This window comes from Otolemur garnettii, unplaced genomic scaffold (assembly GCF_000181295.1).
Source record: "Otolemur garnettii isolate 467f Iridium unplaced genomic scaffold, OtoGar3 scaffold00007, whole genome shotgun sequence".
In the NCBI taxonomy this organism is placed as follows: Eukaryota; Metazoa; Chordata; class Mammalia; order Primates; family Galagidae; genus Otolemur; species Otolemur garnettii.
In genome coordinates this window covers 31,272,529-31,292,200 of record NW_003852402.1, presented here as the reverse complement: position 1 = coordinate 31,292,200, position 19,672 = coordinate 31,272,529, and the positions used below count along the sequence as shown (strand labels likewise).

At 38.1% G+C, this 19,672-nt stretch overlaps 1 protein-coding gene across 2 annotated transcripts in view; it reads right to left on the bottom strand.

Annotated features, from left to right (window-relative positions):
- Positions 1–771: 771 nt before the first annotated feature.
- Positions 772–19,672, bottom strand: part of CUNH12orf50 (chromosome unknown C12orf50 homolog) — a 34,463-nt gene continuing 15,562 nt past the window's right edge. The window contains exons 5-13 of one of the 2 annotated variants that reach the window (XM_003783374.2): positions 18,995–19,072; positions 18,799–18,912; positions 15,898–15,999; positions 9,257–9,364; positions 7,839–7,955; positions 6,293–6,397; positions 5,857–6,060; positions 4,137–4,229; positions 772–956 (exon numbers count right to left, since the gene is read on the bottom strand). In XM_003783374.2, the coding sequence (XP_003783422.1) occupies positions 931–956; positions 4,137–4,229; positions 5,857–6,060; positions 6,293–6,397; positions 7,839–7,955; positions 9,257–9,364; positions 15,898–15,999; positions 18,799–18,912; positions 18,995–19,072 (947 nt within the window). In that variant the 3' untranslated portion in view covers positions 772–930. Of the gene's footprint in view, positions 957–4,136; positions 4,230–5,099; positions 6,061–6,292; positions 6,398–7,838; positions 7,956–9,256; positions 9,365–15,897; positions 16,000–18,798; positions 18,913–18,994; positions 19,073–19,672 lie in introns of those variants that run through there. The other variant, XM_012814201.2, reaches the window with a different exon arrangement.

Below are 19,672 nucleotides of genomic sequence, written 5' to 3'. Positions count from 1 at the left end.
AAATTTTAAATATTAAATTAAAATGTATTATTCAAAACATAGAATTCTAAAAAGGTACAAAATAAATCAAAATAATGATTTTTATTTTCATCATTTCAAATGATGTCACTCTTGCATTTCTAAGTATTCACACTTCTGGTGTTATTAACACCTTCAAACTTAACCAAGACTTTGGAGACATCATGAGGTTACCTCACTGTTTTTCTTGAGCACAATAAATCCTTTTCTCCAATACAATCATATATTCTTTATTTTCAGGGTAGGATAAGTTTCATATTCCTGTTTTGAATGTGGCACACCTCAGCAGATAGGTTTTGCAGTTGCCAATTAAAAGATACTGTTCAGTAACTGCCCTGAATAATAATTCAATCTTTGTGCCTTTCTGCCACATATGAAAATGTATTTCTATTGGAATTCTTCTAAGGTACTTATCACCAAACCGTAACTCTGGGATTTTGCTGAATTTTGTTTACACTTTATGTGTTATCATTGCTAAGGGCCCAGCTTAAAATCTAGGTAAAGGAAAAGGAAGTTTTCCTCCATAAAGAGCGTTGCAAAACAGAGATGAAAGGCACAATTTTACTTCTCAATCTGTGCAATTTGACTTAGCGTACAATTAAAGAATGAGTTGAATTGTCAAACTTTTAAATTTTATTAAATGTCTGCGGTAATGCATGGAATGAATTCCGAACCTACTAAATACACAGGCAGCTGTTTGTAATTTGCATTTTTATCGCTTTTGAAAGAGCACAATGTACTTCCTGCATCTTATTTTCAGAATTGGCATTTTTATCATCTTTGGCCTATCCAGTATATAGTATGGAGGACTTGAGTATCTCATTCTTTGAATTTTCATTTTTGATTATAAATCAAACGATGTCTGGCATTTTTTTCTCTTTTCTCATTTTTCTCTTCTCTCAACCTCCAGGTTTACTTGCTCCCATTTCTTCTTGGCTCTAAGAATAAAATGCACAAAAATACTTCAATTATTCTCTGTTTTCGGCCTTCCTCGGGGCACCAGGGTTTGCCATAAATGTAAAGGCAAAACGAGAAAACTCAGCTTATTGTTTTAATTCATACATTTTCAGAATACCATTCAAACTTAATCCACTTCCTTTTCATGCCTACTGTGTTTTGCATGTGGATGGAGGGGTGAAAACATGGAAAGAGTTCTACAAGTAAGGAAGCACCGTGGGACGCTCAGTGAATAGATGAAAGACGCACCGTGGGGAGACAGGCACCTCCACTCACACTCACTGTATTCCTACTACCAGAAAGGACGCCTGGTCCCAAAGGCAGGCTTCCAGGGAGAGTGACACCTCCAGATGCATTCGGTTCCCACCCTAATTCCCATAGACATTTCCTCTCCTATTGTGTGCTATGCCCATAGCATCCCAGGACACTTTCCCAAAAGGCTCCTCCTGCCCATTTACACTTCTGTGGCCTTGGCTTCAAACCCTTAGAGGAACAGACTAATGGCAGCCTGGGTCCTCCACCTCCTTCCCTGCAACAGTCCATCTGTCCACGGGGAAATATTGAAACTGCCACTCTGTGCCCTGGCAGGAATACGTGGGGAACAACACGAGCTAGTCCTTTTCTTCCTAGAGTTACTAGGTTATAAATTTCCCAATCAAAAGAAAAATAAGGAAACAAATTATTTTATTATAAGATCAAGCTTTTTTTGTTTTTTTGTAGCTTTTGGTCAAGGCTGAGTTTGAACCTGCCACCTCCTGCATATGGGGCCAGCACCCTACTTTTTTGAGCCACAGGTGCCACCCACAAGATCAAGCTTTTTAATTTTATGTCCCTATTCTTCCTGATGTACAAAATTTGTGTAGTCCTTTCCACATAAGCTCAGGGATTTCTTAGTCCCTTTTTTCGATCATATTCAGATTTAAAATTCTTTCCCCCGGGTTTTCTCCCTACCTCACCTCCCTGCTGTTGTTCCTAATTTCTGAGGTTGGGACAAGAGAGAATGGGTGCTGCCTAGTGAGAGCTACCGAGATGACATAATTTTAACAGTCTTGACAAATCTGGGTCCTGTGCAAGGCTCCTACTTCCCTTGACAAATCTGGGTTCTGTGCAAGGCTCCTACTTCCCTTGAATGCTGGCCCAGAAACCTAGTCTAAGGTTTCTCAAACTTTAATGTGTATCTTAATACCCAGGGATGCTGTTAAAATGCAGATTTTGATCCAGCAGGTCTGACATGGAGAGTCCACATTTTATTTATTTATTTATTTAGAGACAGCGCCTCAAGCTGTCACCCTGGATAGAGTGCAGTGACATCACAGCTCACAGTAACCTCCAACTGCTGGGCTCAAGTGATTCTCCTGCCTCCACCTCCCAAGTAGCTGGGACTACTGGCGCCCGCCACAACACCCAGCTATTTTTTGGTTGCAGCCATCATTGTTGTTTGGCAGGGCCAGGATTCGAACCCGCCAGCCACAGGTGCTGAGCCAGAGTCCACATTTCAAACATGCTCCCACGTGATGTCATCACTGTTAGTCCTCAGACCATGCTCTAATTAACAAGGGTTTGGTCAGTGGATTCTTGGTTGGTTTCTCTCTGGTTCTCTGGCACAGGCAATCTGTTAAGATTATAGTAAGCATCTCCCCACTCCAATAGGACTCAACAACAACAGCCTTTTTCTGGTATTCATCCCTTTAATCCCAGCTGGAAGACCTTGCGTAGAGGCACTGGTCCCCTCCCCCAGGAACTCCTTCCCACTCGAGCTCACAGGAATGTGCGCTGTCCTCCCCTGCACCTTTGGCACTTGGAAATCTTAAGATGCTGTCAACAGTCCTCCTATGTTGTGGCTTCCTCCCCCCAACCCCGGATTACTTGAGAAATTGCCTTGGCAGCTTTTCTCTGTAGGTTGCATCTGGGAAATGTGACACAGTCATCCACACAGATGCTCTGAGCTGGACATAGATGATACATAGTTTATGTTTTCAAAGTGACTCTCCCTTCCCTCAATCCTTCTATAATTCATGTTTACATGTAACTGTCTGGGATGGGAGAGGGGAGGGCTACTAAGATCCAAGATCAGAAACTGGGACAGGGATAAGGGGAAGAGCACATTCCTGAATACTCCAAGTATCATCTCTCCCAAAAGGAAACCACCAGAGAAGAGGCTGTAGCTCAACAACTGCTCTAATGGTTTTGCCCAGGATTTTAATCAACGCTTCACCTTCTTTTCCCACAAAATTAAGTGTGATAATGTGAAAATTCATACAAAGCTAAAACAAAGTCAATAACACTGCAGCAGAGTTGTCTTGCAGTACAGTATGCTTAGGGAAAGGATGGTGGAATAGCAGTTGTCACCTGTATATAAATATACACATGTCAGCTGTTTATTCTGGAAAGGGGAAGGTTTCTGATATGAACATGTTCTGGCCCATTCTGGGAAGCTCCAGTATAAGAACTCAAGAATTTCATAGTCATAGTATTCTTAAAGTTCTAGGCTACTTATTTAGGTCAGATCCCTTTGTCTGGAACTTCTTCTGAAAGGTTCAGTTGTCAGAGAAGTAAACGAAAGCATTTTATTCTATGTGGTTTTCCAAAAGAAAAGATAGGCTGGAAAAAGACACCAAGTTGTCGAGCAAAAAAACAACCTGAGGTCAGGGCTACTAAAAATCTTTACCCTGAGAAGGTTTCTGGGATCCCTATGCTATTCCAGACCCAGTGCACGAGGGGGAGAATGAAGTCTTTTGGAACCTCCTGGCCAAGAAATTTCATCTTGGTTGCCCTTTCAGCCGGCATCAGTCAATATTTGTCTATAGTAGACATAGCAAAGTTTTAATATCTTATTTGCATCAAAATACATTTTATATATATATATATATATGCTTTGTAGCATAGGAAAGAATACACCTAACTATATTACATAATTTGTTCTTGCCCAGGAAAGAACTGTATCAAAAGTAATGCATACAATTAGGGAAAAAGAGACACAATAATGTAAAGTAAAATTAAGTTTCTAATAGAAAATATTTTTACTAAAATCCAAGTAATTACATATATATATCTTGAAAATATTACTTATTTTAATGTTTTCTAAAATGTGTTCCTCGAAGTTCAACCCTTATTTATTTTCAGAATTGCGTGACACATTAAAATCACCAGTAAATATTTACCTGTATATATCTTTTCAGTTTTTGAATATGTTTTTGAAAAAGGGATTCTTTTTCGCCAGGCTGAGCCATTATAGGATGTTGACATATATTTGTCTGTGTAAAAAGACAAGACTGGAATTAAGTATTTTATAACCTTAAAATCATTAATTAAAGTTGTAAATGTCTCCGGGGTGTGTGAAGCTATTCTCTAAGTAATTAATTTTATCATTTCAAAGCTTGGGCTTTAGGGATATAAGTGAGTTTATTAAGACCACGTAAGTTATCAGCGAATATGGTTACTGATCTGTTAATTGGCTGTCCAATTCCTCAAATAAGGCTCTCACCCATGAGGTTAAGCTAGAGGAGAATAAAATATCTCAATATAACCAAAATTTCACCACCTTGCTTTACCATGTTTCTATGTACAGTTCTGCTAAGGAAATCCCATTTCCTTCTGTGAAGTGACTTCTATGATCACAAGGATCACTCTGCAATAGTGAGCTCACCGCCCAAGGAAACCAGTGCACTGACATATTTATCTGATCTTTAAATACGTACTTTTCTCTGACAAGTCTACATCTCAACTACTATCTAAAATGTTATATTTGTGATTTCGAGTCTGACTATGTAGCTGTGGTTACGAATGCATGGTCCACGACAATATCAAGAATGTTCTTTTTTCCCTATGTTGACATTGTACTAATGGTACAAAAACAACGTAGAGTATAACTACTAGCATCTTTACACACATCTAGACTTTAGCAATGAACTGTTCTTATACTTATTGCAGTCTTCACAGCCATCCACTTCTGCTAAAATGAAAATGATAATAATAACAATAAATGAAATAATAGTAATAGTGACAAAATTAAAATCTAGTTTCACCCAAGAAAATATCCCTGTCTACCTATAAATCCATATACCATTCTATTCTGAAATAGGAAAACAATTTGAATAAGCTAATGTCTATTTAAATTGTAAAATAAAGAACCTAAGAAAGACAGTCTTCACTTATGTTTCCAAAAGTGCAAAACATTCAGAACTCCACTAACTAGACTGTGAACGTGGAAAAACACAAACATGAAATTACAGATAATTGAGTGGCATTTGGTTAAGTGGAAAAACACGGAAAAGCCAACTTCAAAACAGCAAAATTCGTCTGAGACAGGGAAGAAAAAGCCATTTGGTTCCCTTCCCCTGTGTGGCTCTGTGCTTCCTGACACGTACTATGACTCTGCCTGTTACATGATGAAACGATTTAGAGGCAATCTGTACATGGTGGGAGAGATGAGAGGTTGTCAAAAATATTCCAGTTAACCCCCAACTAACCCTTGCAGAAAATAATCGTAAAGACTGAAGGAAAAGCCAAGGTGCTAGCCTGACCGTGATAATTGAACTAGGCAGTTAGCAGAACAAGAAAATGTCAACCATTTAAAAACAATCCTCCAGAATGAAATAAAGCCATCCAGGGGAGCAAAGGGCAGAGCTCTGAGATAACAGTCTAGGGAGGGCCCACGTCAAGTCATCTGTACCCAACAGGGGAGCTTCCTTCCACATCCCTTAAATCCTGTGCTCTCCCGCACATGCAGTAAACCCTCTCCCTGGTTTCTAAGATACTATGGTGGTGAAGGCCTGGGAAAGAAGAGGGCTCTGGGTGCCAGTGAAGTTGAACAAGCCATTAGGAAGCCTCGTGAGATGCAAACCACAGACAGCAGTAAAGCACCCTGGCAAAGGGCCTCACCTGAACAGAGGTTGAGTCTGTGTTCCTTGTTAACATCACCTTTGTTGTAGGAACCATTTGCGGGCCTGCTGCGGGGAGGTGCACTCAGGGAGACAGTCCGGACGGTGTCTCTCTGAACGTGGATATAGGACGCATTCTCAGCATTTCGGTTTTTATTGCTGCGATAATAACTCATCTTATTTTTGGGATTTGGAGCCTGTACTGCTGTAAAGAAAGGGTGGAGGGAGGGACAGAACAAGCTGGTGTCACACCGGTAAATAATACTTAAGCATTTGATAGCACAACGTAAACTAAAGTGATTAAGAGGAGTTGGGTTGACTTTTAAACAAACATTTATGCTGCATGGCAGGGATTTGTTTTTCAGATAGAACATATTTGATATTTGATCGCTTTTAAAATTACAATTTAGAAATAATGAAATTTACGGACACTTCACCTCTCCTCATTCCAGGGCCAGGAAAATTCTTTGGTTCATCATAAATCCATTTTCTTTTTTTCACACCTTTAAAATGAGGCTTCCTCACTGGCTGGACATCGTTCACTTAGAGAAGATACAAATTTTGACATGTTTTTAAGAGATGCTTTTATCTGAAAATTTCTGTAGGTGATAATTACATATCTGTGCATTCAAATGTCAAGCAAGAGGAAAAAAAATAAATGCACCACCCTAACGCTTTACTTGTTAGAACACAGGGTGATTTATTTTTAAGTACAGAAAAAAACCTAACTGGGAAATAGATTGATGAGCAAACCGTCAATAATTAGCTTTCCTCGAAGGGAAAAAAAAATGCTTCTCTCCAAAGGAATGTGGATTTATAAAAAGAATATAAAATTGTATTCCAAATATAATTATAAATCCCATTACAATGCTATTATTAGGTAGTTCTAGAACCGTTATTTTCAACATAAGTTGTTTTGTACTTTTTTGGTTAAAACTACTCTTCTTAAGAAGTTGGATTTAAAGTAAAATACTGTCAGTGCATTGTACCTTACTCTTTTAAGATCTTAAGAAGCTGAGTGAAGTGATAGTTTGAGCAAATAAATAAGAGAATGTCTAGGTGTTAAGAATGTTAAAATGTTCACTTTCTACTTGCATGTTTTTACATCAAAATGTTTATATATGCATTCTCAAGTTTCCAGAAATTTCTAAGGTACCATGTCTCCAGAGAACCTTCAAATAGTTTGGTAGAGAGGGGCACTCTGTTGTCTCTTTGTGTGAGAAACCTTCATAGGTGACTACTGCATGAAGGCTAAGAGCACTGTACAGATTCCACTCTCTATGGCAAACTAATAAATCCGTCCTTGCCCTGGCTCTCAATCTCAGCTTAAGCTTTATGTCCCCAGTAAAGCTGTGCGTCACGGCCTCCTCTTCAAATCTCATGTTCACCTCCACTCCCGCTCTACCAATCCTAAGGTTTAAGCCATATTTTTAACAAGCACTACTCAACTGAGCTTCTCTGGGACACGTCATCACAATCCCCATTGGTGCCTATCTGGGATCCAAGAATATTTTAGGGGTTCAACAAATCAAATAAACAACAGAAAGGAGGGAAGGAATCAGGAAGATTCACAAGTGTTAACTGCATTGAGGAAGAATCTCGCAGTACTGAATACCAAAGAGAAGCCAGATTATTTAAAATAATCTCAAACATAATACAATGATGCCAATGGATTCTACTGTGGATAAAATCTCAAAATATTATTATACCAGTGAATCTTCTGACGAGTTAGTGCAGTGTAAATTTTAATCCCGAAATTAAACCAGTGGGAAAGCATGTCATTTACTAGGACCTACATCACAATTCATTGTCAGAGTTAGTAGAAGAATATTGTGTCTTTCATTCTTAGTCCTGACTAATTTTTAAACCTTCTTTGTCTTTTCTCTCTCTTGTTTTTTTCAAGTTCTATTTTAAATAAGTAAAACAAATCCATGATAAGACAAATATATCTAAGGCCAAAAAGTGATAGAGCTAATGTCTCACTTGAAGAGGGCTCCTCTCTGCACTTCACACTGATATTCTCAGTGGCATTTAAAACATGCGCTGTAGGTGCTAGTCGGGTAGTTAGGGAACGCTTTGGATGAGGACTTTCCTGGTTATCTTTTAAAGCAAATTAAGAAAATAAAATGTCAGTATTAGTAAAGTGAAGTGTTTCCGTTGGTATTTCACTATTCAAATATTACATGATGGGCTCACCTCTCCAGAATATACATGGACACTACTTTCGAGGAAAGCATCTCTAAAAAGTCCCTTAGTTATCCCCTTGATCCCCAACGGTCATCGCTAACGAGATTTTAAAATTCAAAACTATGTCATCCTCTTCCATACGTGAATGACAAATGCTGGGGATGTTTTTAATATCGCCACACAAAAGAACTGAAGAGTGGTCGATTTTACGTTAAACAGGCTTCATGACATTGGGGTTTTGAGACTATGTAAAATGTAACCACTTTCGCTTGTTCTAGACTGTGGAGCAGCAATACCCAGCAGGATTTTCCAGGATGATGGAAAAGTTGTCCATCTGCTCTGTCCATGCGGCAGCCACCAGCCACACTGGCTGCTGAGCACTTGACATGTGGCCAGTGCAAGTGAAAAACTGAATTGCGGTTTTTCTCAGCTTCAAACAGTCACCCATGGCTGGTGGACACTGCTTTGGTTTAGCTTCTAAGAGTTTCTTTGATGGATTTGGGTGAAACTTTTCCACCTCTGAAAAAAGGAGATTTACATACAATTTTCCATGAAAACACTTTTCCTATGTTTGAGAAAATTTAATGGTGGGGGAAACAGCTCATTCCTTGGGTTTACATTTTGATGGAGAGGATGGGAAGCCCTCTGATTATAGGACTGCTATACTTTTAGTCTGTGGCTGAGAGAGGGACCCAACAGAACGGCGCCCCCTAGGGGATTCTGAGCACAGTAAGGGTGGCATCAAACTTTAAAGGACGTCGTTTATATAATTTCTCATCATTATTCACAGGGTATAGTTAGCAATAATTCTGAAACGAGGAAGCCATCACAAGACTAATGCCCTTCATGGTGTTTACAATGTTTTCTAATAAAATTCAGTCATACTGATAAACTGGAAAAACAAACTGAAAAAAAGACTTGATATTACCATTTAAGAAAGCCAAAACCTTTTAAAGCTAGCAATATTCCCAGAAATTAGGTAGTCCAAAAGGCTAATTTTCCAGGAAGGAAACTAAAAAATTAAAAAATGATCAAGTCCAATGGGCACATAATTAGAGAAAGGTGGGGGGTCTTGACCTTAAGGGTCTTGACTGTGTTCAGTATCTATTTTGATTTCATTACTTTCCCTTTTATAGTGCTCTTATAACAACCAAGCTTTGTCTTAAACTTATTTAGGCAAATTACAAGTGAATGAAAATTATAGAATAAATTACCTTTAGTATTTGAACATTTCGACAGGGAGCTTTCTTTCTCTTCACTTAAAGCTTTATTTTCATCTACTCCAAGAAATATGATTCTCTGTGGAACGTAACAGTCACCTCCTATGACAAAACCTTACTGTCAGTGGCATAATGGCCGAAACTTGCAACATCGGAATATTCTCTACAATATCCCTTTTGTCCACTTTTGTTTAAACACTACTCAGTGGCACCATCTCATGTCTATACAGATCATATTTAATGTATATGTTCAGATTCATATATGTGTGTTAACAAAGGTATGTAAATAGTCTGTAAACTTACATCTAGATAATTGTAAGAAAATTAACGTATTTAACATAATTGTCCATTAACTATGGTAATCTTTAGTCTCATCCTCTGGAGATGGTCAAAACAAATACAATTTGTCTTCTATCTGACATGTTCACATATATGAAAGCAGTTTCCATGTTCCTTAAAGGTCTTCTGCATTCCAGGATATATATCCAGAATTGCTTTAAATATAACTTATACACAAAGTTTCCAAATCCTTCACCATACAAGTGCCTTTTCTTAATATTACATATTTGTTTCAAATAACCTTCTTTAAGAAACGACACCTAAATGTGGAGAAATTAGCGGAACTAATACAAAAAGAGTTGACTTTTATGGAGCGATTTTCTATGTGTTCTCCTGAGTACTTTAGATGACTTTCCACATTTAACAGTCTTCCTACGCTACTCCTAATAATTCACTGTGAGTTTTCCTTAGCTATTTGGTAGTGGAAACACATCACTGAATCATATTTAAAACATGTGGCCAACAGAAAACATGTTTTTTCTTCTCTTAAACTATATCATGTCAGATTTTACCCAACTTGAAGAAAAGCCACCATTAACGTCTTGAACTTAACCTGTAAGAATTTATGTTTATTTTTTGAATTTATCTGGTTAGATATGGCTTATTGTTCCAGCAAATTAACATTCAGTCATCTATAAAGTTTACAAACATGTCTCCATCCACCCATTCAATATGTTTCAGCCAACCGTCATTTATTTTGCAAGTATTTACTGAAAGCATCTCGGGCTAGAAATTCTACTACAGATATTTATCTTGACTGATTGACTATATATAGTCTTTGCCCTTAAAGAGCTTACATAAAACCATTAATAAAATGTCAAAAAAAAAAAACACTTTAGTTTCTTCCATGACCAAATGGCTTATATCTGAATAACTTTCTTGCCCCAAACAATTATTAACTACCAAAAAACAAACTGATTGAAAAATAACTCAGTGAGAAGGACTGTAATGCCGGAGAGCAATGGGGGAAAGTGAAGTTTATTCCCCAGAATGAGTTGAACTCCACACTCACCATAGATTTTCCCTGAAAGCATTTCTAATTTATCACGCAGGAAAATACCATGCAGAACGACCAACCATGTAGGCTAAAAGGAAGGAGTCAAAGTTTGGAACTGTAGAAGTGATTTGAACTGGAGGATGGAATCTGAAAGAGGAGGAAACAAAGAAGTTCTCCCTTTAAGTTCTTGTCCACACTTTTCATGAACAATCAGAACCTAGGAAACAAGCAGAAACATCTTCTGGAAGGCTGAAGAACTGGTTAAAGATTTCAGACACTGCATCCAGCTTGAGTGGCAAAATTTGGAATTGGAACCTCACTGGAGTGGAAAGATCTTGGTGAACGCTCCTTGCTCTTAGCTGATAACCCCAAAAAGCAACATTTTAGGGATAAGGGCCTCTCCTAGGACTAAGAACTACACCTTCAATGAAAGGGGAAAAAATACATCATGCACTACATTATCCTAACAAAGTCAAAACCACTCCTTCATAGAATAAAGGCAGCCTGCTGATACTCTAGCTGTCTGCCAAAAGAAAAGTCGCTCTGTGGAAAAACGTCATTCATACACTATGTAATTTTTTAGCCATAATGTCGAGCATCTAATCAATTATTAGAAGGCACACTAATACAGAGAATAATGGAACAAAATCCAGAGGAAAATGAAAAAGATGCAAGCATTATGAAACAGGAAGTTGGAAAAAATAACATTACTAATATAAAAATAGAACGCTAATTGGAAATTTAAGTAGGAAACCCGTACGGAATTCAAAAAGAAGTTAAGAATTTAGTATGTGGATTTAGGAATAGGAAGGAAGAGGATTAGTGAATGGGATGGATTAGCAGAAAGTGTGCAAACTTGTTTAGAGTAACCAATAAGGAAAATACACTTTTAAATGGGCTAAAGAGACTGAAAAACACACTTGACCAAAAAACCCACACATTTGACAAAAGGAAAAGTCAAAATAATCATGACGTTTATGCCATTTATAAACCTTATACCTTTATGTTAAGGGTGCTCAACAGAATTGATCATCAAAAAAAAATAGAAATTAAAATTATAGTGAGATACTACTAGCCACTCACCAGAAAGGCTAAAGTTAAAAGGACTGTGAAAATAGTAAGTGTTGATAAAGATAGACAGTAAGATTACCCCAAAGAAAACAGCCTCGTGTGTCACTCAGAAGACACTTACAAGAATGCTCATAATAGCCCCAAACTGGCAACAGTGTCCATCCAACCACCATGCAATATTCATGGTGCTTTGGAGGTTTTCCACAAACATGTACTGTGGTAAAATATTTGAGTAGCTGGACCCTCACATCCCTAGCTGAGGGCCAACATGGCCATGCTTAGTGTTTTGGTTTCAGTTTTCATATAGATGACTAGAGGATGGAGACAGCAGAGGGCAGCACCCCAACGTTTAAGAAACGTAGTCAGATGGTCTTCAGAGAGTGCCTACACATTTCTGAACCTTGTTTTCTCTTTTTTAAAATGAAAGAAAATACAGTCTACCAGGATGAGTAATTTTTAGGGTTTAAAATAACAATCTCTGTGAGATATGTACATGTATATAATGTGTGTGTACTTATTTACCCTAGGAGCAATGGTTTAATATTTGCAAATTCAGTGTTCACATGAGCCCTACAGAACATAACTACTGGGAATAATGAGAAGCGACTCTCTGTCTGCGTGCACATGCATGGATTTACCTTCGCGTGTGTTCACATACACACACATACACTGCGGATAGATATTTCCAGCAGTGTAAAACTGTCACTGCTGCCATCAACAGCACAGATCAGTCTCATACTAACATTGTTAAGTACAAGATTAAAAATGAAAAGATTCACACTGCACATTTCTATTTAAGTAAAAGCTAGGAAAGGCAAAGTTAACCTCTGGCAATAGAGATCGGAGTAGAGGTTATCACTGTGAGAGAACTACTGACATGGAAAGGAGGAGTATTCTGCACTACGACAAATAAGGACGCAAATACATGTGAAATTTAGATTTGTAGATGTGATTAAAGCCCAAGCTTAATAAAACATTAAAATAGTATTAAGACTAAGGAGAACATCTAAGTGTTTTCCTTCGAATTGAATATTATTAATTCATTAGTTACAATTTTAATTTTTGATCCTCTTCCTTTTCAATACATTTTATCAATACAGGGGTCAAAATGTGTTTGTGTTGCTCTCATATGTAGTACCTATACCCAAGTGATTTTTCTGTATAGTAACGTACATAACGTTATGATGCCTAGAAAATCAACGTGTCTGAATGTGCCAAAAACTCAGTATCCTAGATGATGGAAAATCATAACATTCCCTTGGCACAGTGATTCAACAAGCTTATTACTCTAACTCTATTATTGAACAGAATAATGAAAGGACACTGACGTTCTCATATTTTCTAGGTCCCTACCAAGTGGAAAATGTATTACTGATGCCACGATATGAAAGAAAGTTTATTTTTGATATGAAAGTATCAGTTTATCAGTGGTTGAAAATAATCTTTTATTAGATTTAAACCTAAGACGTGAAAGGATTAAAAAGGATGGAGACCTTACATCTTTTATGTTTACAGGGATGAAACTGAAACATTCTTTTTAATAAAGTATCTCAAGAATGGGAAAAAAGTATCCAATGTGCTCAACCCTATTATGAAACCAACATATAATCACCTGCACATTCATATGAAAGATAAAACACAAATATAGTGTAGAAAGGGAGGAGGGAAGAGGAGGAAGAATGGAAGGGAAGAGAGAGGGAGGGCGGGTTTTGGTGGGACCTCACCTATTGTGCACTATGCAATGGTACATTTCAAAACTATTAAGAGTAGAGTATAAATATCACACTGCAACAAATAAGTAAGTGAGGTGATAGTTACGTTAATCTGTTTGATGTAAGCATTCCACATTGTGTGTCAAATCAGTACATTGTATACATAAATATACATAGTTATGATTTAATAAAAAAATTAAAAACAGGTCATTCTTGGAAAATAAAAAAATTATAAGGAAAAACTCTAGAAGATATCAGTCTGGAGAAAGATTTTATGAGGAAGATGGCATTAGCAATGGCAACATCAACATAAATAAATGAGATTAATCAAGCTAAAAGTTTCTACACCGCTAAGGATTTAACAATCAAAGCAAACAGACAACCTTCAGAATGGCAAAAGATATTTGCATGTTGCAAATCTGACAAAGGATTGACAACTACAATCTATAGAGAACTCAGATTAATCAACAAAAAAAGAGCAAATAATCCCATCTATCACTAGGCAAGAGACATGAACAGAATCTGCTCTGACGAGGAACACAGACAAACGGCCAACAAATGCATGAAAAAATTCTCATCATCCCTAATCATAAGAGAAATGCAAATCAAGATCTATAACCTACCCAGTGAGAATACGTCACAAAGTCCCCAAGCTGCAAATGCTGGATGTGGAGAGCAGGGAACACTTTTTTTTTTTTTAGAGACAGAATTTCACTTTATCACCCTCAGTAGAGTGCTGTGGTGTCACAGCTCACAGCAACCTCCAACTCCTGGGCTTAGGTGATTCTCTTGCCTCAGCCTCCCAAGTAGCTGGGACCCCAGGTGCCCGCCACAACACCTGGCTATTTTTTTGGTGGCAGTTTGGCTGGGACTGGGTTCAAACCTGCCACCCTCGGTATATGGCACCAGCACCCTACACACGGAGCCACAGGCACCGCCCGGAGAGCAGGGAACACTTTTATGGGAGCACAAACTAATACAGTATGTTTGGCAAGAAGTATGGAAAATCTTCAAAGAGCTAAATTTAGACCTTCCTTTTTTTCCCCACAATCTCCTTACTAGGAAGGAAAAAAAAATCATTTTATCCCAAAGATACGTTTATTGCAGCTCAATTCACAATTGCCAACACATGGAAGGAACCCATGTGCCCATTAACCCACAAATGGATCCAAAAAATGTAATATATATATATATATATATACACACACACACTATGGAATACTATCCAGCCATTAAAAAGATGGAGACTTTTCAAATTTGTATTTACCTGGATGGAGCTGAAACACTTTCTTATTAGTAAATTATCACAAGGGAAAAGCAAATAATCAATGTACTCAATACTGATACAAAACCAACAGGAAAAGAACTACAAACCCATAGGAGAGAAAAACACAACTATATTCCAGTGGGGGGAGGGGAGAGAAAGGAGGGGTCGGGGGGCTGGTAAGCTCTCACCTGAGGGGCACAGTGTAGGGTGTACAGCGTAGCCCCCGCATGAAGGGCTCAACCACAACCTGCCCTTTACCTTAGAAACACAAACAACATAACCTAGTCACGTGTACCCTCAGAGTCATCTGAATTTTAAAAAGGAAATAATCTTTTATTAACCAAAAAGACCCTATGGTTTAGTAATAGTCAACAGAATGTACAACGAGAATTCGTCGGGTGAAATGGAGCCAGTTTTGTTCTCTGCTAGGTTGTCATAGACAGTGGAACCTTCACTGGGAGAAACACGTTGCTTCAAGATGACCAAACTGTGACAGCTAGTCTAAAATTGCCGCAAATATATGAAAGAAGAAGAAAGAATAAACTATCTTAGACAGGGGGGAAAAAGAAAGTAAACAATGGAAAATGGCTGAAAATGGTTGAAAATGGGACTGCCGAAAGTATTGCCAAGACACCCAGGACAATCGCCTTGTTCTCCACACACATTCTTCCCACCCAACCGCACACTTTTTCTTCCTCAAAAAAGTTACCTGTTTTTAAAATAAAGGATTAGAATTTTCTGTGAAAGGATGAATTTTCCAAAACGTTTCTGCTAAAATGCAGTTCAAAATGTTTAAGCAATAACACAGAATTGGATGTTCTGCCTTGGCACAAATAATACATATATTTGTCCTTAGCCGCCTTAACCTAGACTTACTCAGAGGATTTATTATCTCTTCTGTTGATAGCTCTGTTATAGTACATTACAGCACTTGCTTAATTCCCAGATTCATTATGGCCCGAATTCAAGTCACCTACACACACACACATACCAGATTTCTCATAAAAATTCGGAAAATGAAAAATCTTGCACAATGAGTACAAATTCACACAGAATGCTTGGCAAATATACTTGCCTCTGAAAGCACCTGATTTTGTGTTGTACTTATCACCCCTAGGTTAAAAATGAAACAGGTAAAAAAAAATAAACAAAACTAGTTTTGAGAGGAAATTCAAACTCATTAATAGGGCAATGGTATTAAGAATCAATCAGTACTAATTTAACTTACTTCTGGTATAAAATAACTCACCTCCATTTTCAGCAATGTCAGTCCTTGGTTTCCTATCCAGTGATGTCTTTATCTCACCTTGCCTTTCAAGGCTATATTTTGTTGGAACTGTAAGACCATCCCCTGTAAATGATAAGAAAAGAAAGGCATTCTGGAAACTATCACAAGCTTAAATCAGAAGTTCATGGTAGAATGTAGTATGAAGCTAAAATGCTTACATGTCAATGTAAATGTCGTCTGCACAGTGACCTGATGAACAGCAAGTTTATAAACATATGCACTTGAAGCAAATTTGTCAATTGCTAACAAAGGAGCAAGAAAGTACATTCTCCTACTTGGATTATTTATCAAATGGCAATTTAAAAACTCTATTGTATGTAGGTAATATATTTTAGTTTATTTGATGTGTTTTCATATAGTGAATTTTTGCTGGCAGAATGGGGACCGAAGACCCTATTCTTATTGAGGGAAAACACTCCCCTAAAAAGGGAAAAATTAAAAAGTAAGCTGAGTGAGTCAGAACTAAGGAAACTCAGCTACTTTGCCTTTAACCAGCCACTGCTAAAATTCTTATCTGAGCAAGTTCCCTGCTTTTCCTAGAACTCTGGCCTATCAGGCATACAGCTTAGAAACACCCCTCATGGGTCTGTGAATACTCTGAAGGACTAATGGCCTAGAAGAGGCTATGGCAAGGCCCCAAAAGATACATTAACTAGGCCGTTTCCTGCCCAGTAAACAGACAAGGCAGATACCCATTGTGGAGATTTGCATTTGGCTTGGGCAGAGATCAAGGGAACAGCGTGAGCCCTGAAATATGGGCAGGAAGGCTTATATCCCTTATCGCAGAGGAAGACCCCGCTGTAGTGGTGATGAGAGGAAAATTCCTCTCTCCCATGGATTCTTCAGAGGAGATTGCTGCCAGTGGTGTTTTACTCCACAGGGAACTACCAGAGTCTAACCCCACCCTAGGAATCCACATGTGTGACCTTAGACAGGAGGCTGCCCCACACACACGGCTCATGTTCCGGATTTTTCAAGACTGCTCAGACCCTTACAGTTAATGATTATAAAAACAATAGGAGCTGAGATGCTCACTCAGAGAAACTGCTGGTATCTTTCCTCCTTCCCTCAGCTTACCTCTGAGCAAATAGCCATTAAGAAAAGCTGAATGGAGCAGACATACCCAGTGCCATCACTGCACCCCACAAATGGGCAGTGGTCCCCTGAGTTCCAACCTTTGAAAATTCTATTCTGTAACTGTTGTCTCTTTCTTGTCATTTCTAACTTTATATTTCTTCAGTGGGTCACCACCAGTTCCACAGGTCTTAGCAAACCCTGCCCCCGGGACGGGACCCCAGAAAATTTTGTAATATTTCTTTTAGCTGTTTACCATTAACCATTGAGTAAAAAGCATGAGAATCACTACCGACCACAATATGCTAATTACACCAGGAAAATTAAATTATCCTCTCAGTTTTCCTTATGTATATCTCCAGATAATTTTCTCCTAAAACAAATAGGTAAAAGCAGAATAAAAGACATGACAATGTAAAATTCTGGATTGGACTTGCGTGGGGAGGACTCATGTTGCGATAAAAGACATTAATAGCATAATTGATAACAGTGGTGGAGGGAAAGGCTGTACACAATATTGTATCAGGGGTGATTTCCTGATTTGGATATTTAAACCACAATTATGGAAGAGCAAATGGGCATGATGTCTGCAACTTACTCTCACACAGCTCAGAAAATAATAATAACAGTGTATCTGAAGAGAGAATGAGGGAGAACATGGTTAAGATGCTATGTTAACATTTGAGGGGAATCTGGGTGAAGGGTGTAAAAGGTATTAACTGAAACTACCTAGAAACAAAAAGATTTAAAAGCATAAGACCAAGGAAAAGTACATATAATGGTCTTAAAAATCTTCCCTTTTTACTATTCACTGCTAACTTTTTTATTATTGCTTATTTTTTGTTCCCTCTTATCTAAGTAGTGCGGGCCTGCAGTGTTCTTCCCTAGAAGGATATTCCCATTAAGTCGTGCAGACTTTTTTTCCATCTGATGGTGTGTTGCTGCCCCCTACCGCCCTCTGTTTAAATAGTTTGCCTCGTACAGATTTGTAAAATCACAGTTTAAATACTCCATGCTGTACTTCCCATGCTCATCTTGGACCTAGGACACTTTCCCAAATATCTCTTCTTTTTTTTTTTCTGGAGGAGCAGGAATAAATTTCAATCTCTTCTACTCCTGCAAAATTCATCTTTAAGCTCATTTCAAGGACAAGAAAACTATATAAACGCCTGGCACCCACAGATTTTCTCTGAGTTTCTGGTTTTATATCTGGAATATACTGATCTTCTTATCTTGCCTTCAAGGGCAAAATATTTTCCAGTAGTAAAATCAGATTCACAGAAGGGTAAATTCTATGAGAGGCAGAGCCTTGATCTGTCCACCCGCATCACCCTTGACTAGCCTGGTACACAGAAGACGTTCCTTTAGTGAAGGGTGTTGTTCCACTGGCGTCATTCTGTGATTGCCCGTTAGCTCTTCTTGGGCTAAGTTTTTCTTTCTATTCGGAAAGAAAGGCCTAGACCTCTTACACAGGGATATTATTTTGAATACAAATAAAATTGTAAAGGCAAATTATTTCCAGGGTTACTGCTTGGAGTGGACAGTGTCGTCATGTCTTTATGAAGTCTACTCATTCTGTGGCCTCTCTAGAAAAAGGCAATCTCATGAAAGCAGCTTTTCATACAAAATTTGGGTCACTCCATACAAACACTTCCTTACCACCCTCAAGTCTGATGTATTATTTATGATTTTACTCTATTACCTTGTACACCATACTAAATAATTCACAGCCTGTTATACCAAGTATCTCTTACACATCACCCTGAATGCTGCCTTTTAATTTCTTACCTTCTTGCAATTCGCTGCCATTTTCCAAAGGCTTTTCTAACTCTTTTTCTGCTGTAGGAGCTATGCTTTTTGACGTTGAAATATCTGGAGGAGTGTGAAATCTGTAGTATTCACCTAATCTCCCACAAGAAAAGCACCGGTTAGTATATTTTACCACACGAAGTACTAGAAAATCCACAGATATTCGATTTCTTACCTGATTTATAACACATCTCCTTTATTGCTCTTTTTTCTTCAATTTCTTCAGGAGTCTTTGTCCATAAACTAGAAGCATCTATAGGACATATTTTTTTTAAATTAAATTGTCCCAAAGCCAAACAATCTGAAAATTTATAAACCAGAAAGAAAAATCCCAAATATTGTTCTCATAGGTGAAACAATTTTTTTTCATTTTTAAAATTAATAATTTTGCATGCTATAAAATGTTTTATCATTTCTACATTGTAAGCATTAGAAACAATTAGAAATAACTCAGTCAAGAGAAAACCAATAACTTATAGTATGGATCTTGAAGGGAGAAGCTGGAGGGATAGACTTACACATTGAGGTGGTGTGTGTGTTTGGAGCTATGTGTAGGCGTGGGCAAGCACAGGAACTATAGTGGCCTGCAGCCCACAGAAAGATACATTTCAAGGTAAAGACAGAGAGAGAGTTTATTTTTCTGCAGGTTTATCTTTTTGGTACACACTTACTGGCACCACTGTGCTGTGATGAGATCAGAGGAAAAAGGGTGGATTAAGATGCAAAAGACCAGCTCGGAGCCTGTGGCTCAAGTGGCTAAGGCACCAGCCACATACACCTCAGGTGGCGGGTTCAAATCCAGCCCGGGCCTGCTAAAACAACAATGATGGCTGCAACCAAAAAAAAAAAAAAA